The 5089-nt window shown below is 37.8% G+C and overlaps 1 protein-coding gene across 1 annotated transcript in view; it reads right to left on the bottom strand.

Annotated features, from left to right (window-relative positions):
* Positions 1-4965: 4965 nt before the first annotated feature.
* Positions 4966-5089, bottom strand: part of LOC123985349 (olfactory receptor 6B1-like) — a 1395-nt gene continuing 1271 nt past the window's right edge. Inside the window, 1 exon segment of the mRNA XM_046072828.1 lies at positions 4966-5089. Within this exon segment, the coding sequence (XP_045928784.1) occupies positions 4966-5089 (124 nt within the window).

The following is a 5089-nucleotide window of genomic DNA, read 5'->3' as shown; positions in this document are numbered from 1 at the left end:
CTAGTTCAAATGAACGAAATGAACGAAAGGACTCAAAAAAAGATTAGTTCATTTTAATGAACGAGATTTGAATGAACGAGTCTGTCAAAAGAGTCGAACTTGCCATCACTACTCTAGACTAGACAACAGTAGTGGCCTTTCTAAATAGAGAAAAATAAATAAAATATATAAATAAATACATTCACTTAAGTTCATAAACTCAAGGTGTAATATTTAAATTTACCATAAAACACACCAAGAACTCAGCACGTGTATCTACCCTCTAAGTCAGCGGAAAATATGAAACCAACATCGTTTATTTACAGCTTCAGTATACATTAATATAATGTGATTTTGTTTGTTAACACACACATTGTCATTCAGACTGTCGCCACTATCAATCGTCAGGAATCAGCTGGGACACCCAGGTCTTTAAGGATTATTACTGTACTTTACCATGGATTATGGAGATATCCCTTGCCGTTTCTCTACACTATGGGACGCAACAGTTCAGTTTTCCCCATGTCCCGTTGGAAACTCTACCCTCTCGCGCGAGCCGTCCCATGTAGTACTCTTAAAGTGACAGTGCAATTAAATACAGAGGACAGTTATCACTGCAGCAATCCCACCAGCAACTACATAACATTATAACCCACATAACACTATTTAACTCTGTACCCCTGGTTCACCTGGCTACATATAGATGTTAATTGATTTAGCATATTCTGAAAAATATAGAGTGACTGACTTCTGAATTGACCATAGGTTGCAGTGAGGCAAAAGGTTACATATCAGTGGATGTGCTGAAAAAGTGAAAAGGTGATATTTTTAAGTTTGGAATGAGAAATGTCTAGAAATTTACATTTCTTGTAATAAGCCACGCCCACTTGAGCAATCATTACCAAATTTTATGCATGAACTGAGTAGTGACCCTAGATTGTACAAACCGAATTTTGTACAAATCCATGCAGCGAATTAGGAGGTCTAAAGGTTTTTCAAGTGTTGCGCCCCCTAGTGGAAGAATATCCCAGGACTGCTCAGCAAAGCTTGGACCGAGCATTTGAACAGACGCATCAAGTTTGGTTACAATAGCTTAAGCCAATTTTGATTTACGGGCATTTATGTAAAATTGAACATAAAGATTAATGGAAAAATAAAACGGATTGATGTCAGTTTAGATACATGTTTGAGTTTTTTAACAGTCATTTCATCTCCATACATGGTAAAACCTGTTTGCAATTTTGTAACATTTATTGTTCACTTGTTCACTCAGGCCCATTGTGTCCTTGACTGATATGAAGGGCTCATTCTAAGTTAACAAAAACACAGTTCTTATTTTCAGGTGATTATACACTTATAAAAACATATCTATAAATTTTATTTCCATTTCTGTCATATTCTGCCAATAGATCACCCCAAATCTTACACACTGGTCATTTAAATTTTACACATTTTATGCTTTATTAGTTTTGTTCTGTATTTCATGTCTGTTGCTTTGTATTATTTACTATTTTGTTTTTGTTTTTACTGAAGCACTTTGTTAAGTCTGCTCTTGAAAGGTGCAATATAAATAAACATAATTGATTACTTTTCTATTTTTCAAAACGTTTAAACTTCACTTTTTGAATTGCATTTTTCATTACTTCTCAGTGCATGGAAACATTATATTATAGACTAACTGATAATCAAAGTAATAGCTTTAGACCTTTTTCTTCTATTTTTAATGTGAAAGACTCTCAGCCAGTTCAGAACCACACAGTTTGTGTCTCCATAAACAAATATGTATTGTAGTGTTTTGAATACATTTCCGGGGAAAACAAAAAACATCAATAGATAGACTGTACATTACTTGCACAATAAGTATTCAACTAGTCTAGTCCACCAAAATTGCATAGGTTTGTTGGTGTTTGGGCAATTAAACTGCATGTTGCATCATTATTCACATGAAAAAATGGAAGAAGCAGTGGTCAGTACTCTTCCTGCCCATTTCTGCATGGGCTTCTTCAAAGTGCTCTGGATTTCTTCAATAGGCTGAACACACTCAAATTAGGTCACCTGGACTTATGAAAATTCACATGCTTGAATGTGGTTTTCTATGTTATCTCTCAGATTGTGACCTATCCACAGCAGTGTTGGGCAAGTTACTCAGAAATTGTAATATATTACTAGTTACTTATTACTCCTTAAAAAAGTAATTATTATTATTACTTTACTTATTACTGGGTGATAAAAGTAACTAGTTATGTTATTCGTAACGTTATTCGTTACTTTCCAGTGTGCTGGTCAGCGTTGATAATCATCCAAATTATAGGCTAATTATGGGAAACACTGCTTTCACTACCGCCCCCTTCACCCCCAAACAGAGCAGCCTCTCCCGACTTTATTAACTAATATCATATTCATAACAGCAGCAAGGAGAATGGTTTTTACAAAGCATGTAGCATAGGCCTAATGTTTCTTAACGCCACTGGCTGAAATAAAAAATAAAGCAAGTAAATCCCGACTTTTGAACTACTGTTTTTCTGCACATGTAGCCTGTTTATAAGAGCAGTTACAACACTTTACGTTAACGCACTCTCTCCCAACGAGTCCAAGCATCAGTGACAGTAGCTGCCGGAGTTTCTTTCTGTAAGTTTCACATTGCTGTGCTGCTTCAGCAGATGCTTCAATAAATCAGAAGTAGAATTGTTCGCAGTTGAAAGCTTTTAACTGGTCGCACAGTTTACACTAGACGACAATCTTCTTTGCATCTTAGACTGTGACACAATAATGGCAGTAGCTACTTACAGCTGTGGAAAGAACGCCTCCCTCCCTCGTTCTCCATTCTCCCTTTAGTGTTTGGCTGTCAGCGAACATGAACAACAGAAGATCCAGTGCCGCTGAGCTACCTCACAGTTGTGGATTCACGTCAAGGATGGTGCGTTCAGTAACGAGTAACGCAGCGTTACTTGCTTTAGTAACTAGTAATAATATTACTGTTTTGTAGTCACCATATATGCAATGTTTGACTCTGGCTAATCGAAAAATGGGCAAAGAGGTGGAGTTGAGGTGAGCCAAATGAAGCCAGGTTGCTGAACCCCCTAGCAGCAAGCCACCTGTGAGGTACCCATGGACGCTGTTAGGCCTGTTTTAGAGGGGCTGAAGCTATCCTAACATGGTCCTAAGCCCCCTCAAATACTAATAAGAAAAATAATTATTATAATTAGATTTTTTTTTTTACAGTGCAGACGTATACTCAACAAAGAGAAGCAAGAATGTTGATAAATACTATAGAATTATACAAATATAATTTGTATTTCTTGGCTTAAAATAATCGTTCTGTCTGTTTCCTCTGCTTTATAATTTAAATGTTGCCTAAATGGTTAGGATCTACATGAGCATATACCAGGGCTGGACTGGGACAAAAAATCGGCCCTGGTATTTTTGGCCGAGGCGCCCCACCGAAATCGCTCGGACGCCCCTCACCAATACACCATCGATCCATTTAGGCGGTCAGATTAGGGGTGTGATGAAACACTGAGACGTAACATTTGCACACCTACTATTTGGAAAAAATATTTATTGATGAAATATTAGATAGGGGTAAACACTTAATTTCCTGCATTCTGGAGACATTTCCTGCACCAATTTATGGTGTATAAGTCTTTACTTTTATAAAGGGAAGCACAAAATTCAAGTGGCAGGTGACAATTCACAATATAAAAATATGATAAAATATTATGCAGTAATCAGTAGCTTATTATTATTTTTTGCTTGAGTTACTTTTTTTTGACAATGCAGAAGTTTCTTCTATATTTACATTGCATTGCAGGTTTTCTTATTGTGCAAATAAACCTTTCTCATGGCATTTTTATTTGTTAATCAACATTTCTTGGTGCAAGCTATTTTATATAACATTTTTAACAAATGGTTTCAAAAAGTGGTGACTAGATGTCCCCAATATAAATGACCCTCCCTCCCTGCTCCCTCCCTACAGGTTGAGCTACTCCATGCTTACCGCTTTACCTTCACTCTCCTCCTACTCTCTCTCTCACTCGGTCCTGTCACTTTGTCACTCTGCTCTAACACAGCCTCCTTCTCTGCCTGGCAGCAGCCACCACTGCTCATTTACTCCTTCAAGTGCCTGTGCGTGCTCTACGCAGGGTACTGCAGCTGATATTGAAGCGACTGCGGCCCGGCAGAAAACATAACGGTTGTTGTCACGCATTTGGCGGCATCTGTCTTTTTGGGGTCCGCAACACATGAAACAGAGAGCAGAAAGAGTGGGGCCTAGTAAGAGATGTGATTGGGCCAGCCCAATGTCAGTATAGAATATTACCCAATGGGCTGTTGTCCATGCTTTATGGGCCGATCGTTGGCCTGTTTTTTAAAAACAGTAATATAAATAAATAATTTATGTCACACCGGCCCCAAAGGTGCGTCGGCCCACCGGGCATTTGCCCGGTATGCCAGATTACCAATCCAGCCCTGGCATATACCCATAGATATGCATACAGGAAAATATAATAAAAGAAAAGTAAGTATACATACATACATTTATACATATAGTAATCATTACTCCAAATCTTTTATTCCTTCCACCATAAGGTTATTAAATTCAGATAGTAGCCACTTTAAATAAGATCAAAGCCAAACTGCAGAGCAAAATCACACTCTGACTGAATCAATGTACAGTGCAGTAAGAGCAATTGGTGTGATTAAATAGCATCTTCATCTTAAATCTTTGCTTCTTGACTGGTTGTTGACATAAATGTGGTTCTAATACAGTAATAAAAGATGCCAGCTATAGAGACACAAACCATTTTTGTACAAGGCTGTAAACATGTTAATTTCATTGGCTTCATTTTCAGCCCCAGAGGTTGTCAAATGGTCAAGTCCTGCCCCCTACTTGGCCCCTAATCTGTCTCTGCCTCACAAAGACAGTGAGATGACAGGAAAAACAGTCAATAATGCTTTGGCTAATCAATTACTAATAGCCGAAACTTGTTATTTTTGTGGAATGGTCTTTCTGCTGAATTGCTTCCACAAGCTTTCTTTCATGTCTTTAGCTCTTAAGCAGTATATAAGTGGATTAATCATGGGGGGGCAAAGGCTATACAGCATGATAATT

The sequence above is a fragment of the Micropterus dolomieu genome, linkage group LG17 (assembly GCF_021292245.1).
Source record: "Micropterus dolomieu isolate WLL.071019.BEF.003 ecotype Adirondacks linkage group LG17, ASM2129224v1, whole genome shotgun sequence".
NCBI lineage: Eukaryota > Metazoa > Chordata > Actinopteri > Centrarchiformes > Centrarchidae > Micropterus > Micropterus dolomieu.
Note: the sequence above shows the minus strand (reverse complement) of the source record. Positions and strands in the feature narration are given on the sequence as shown.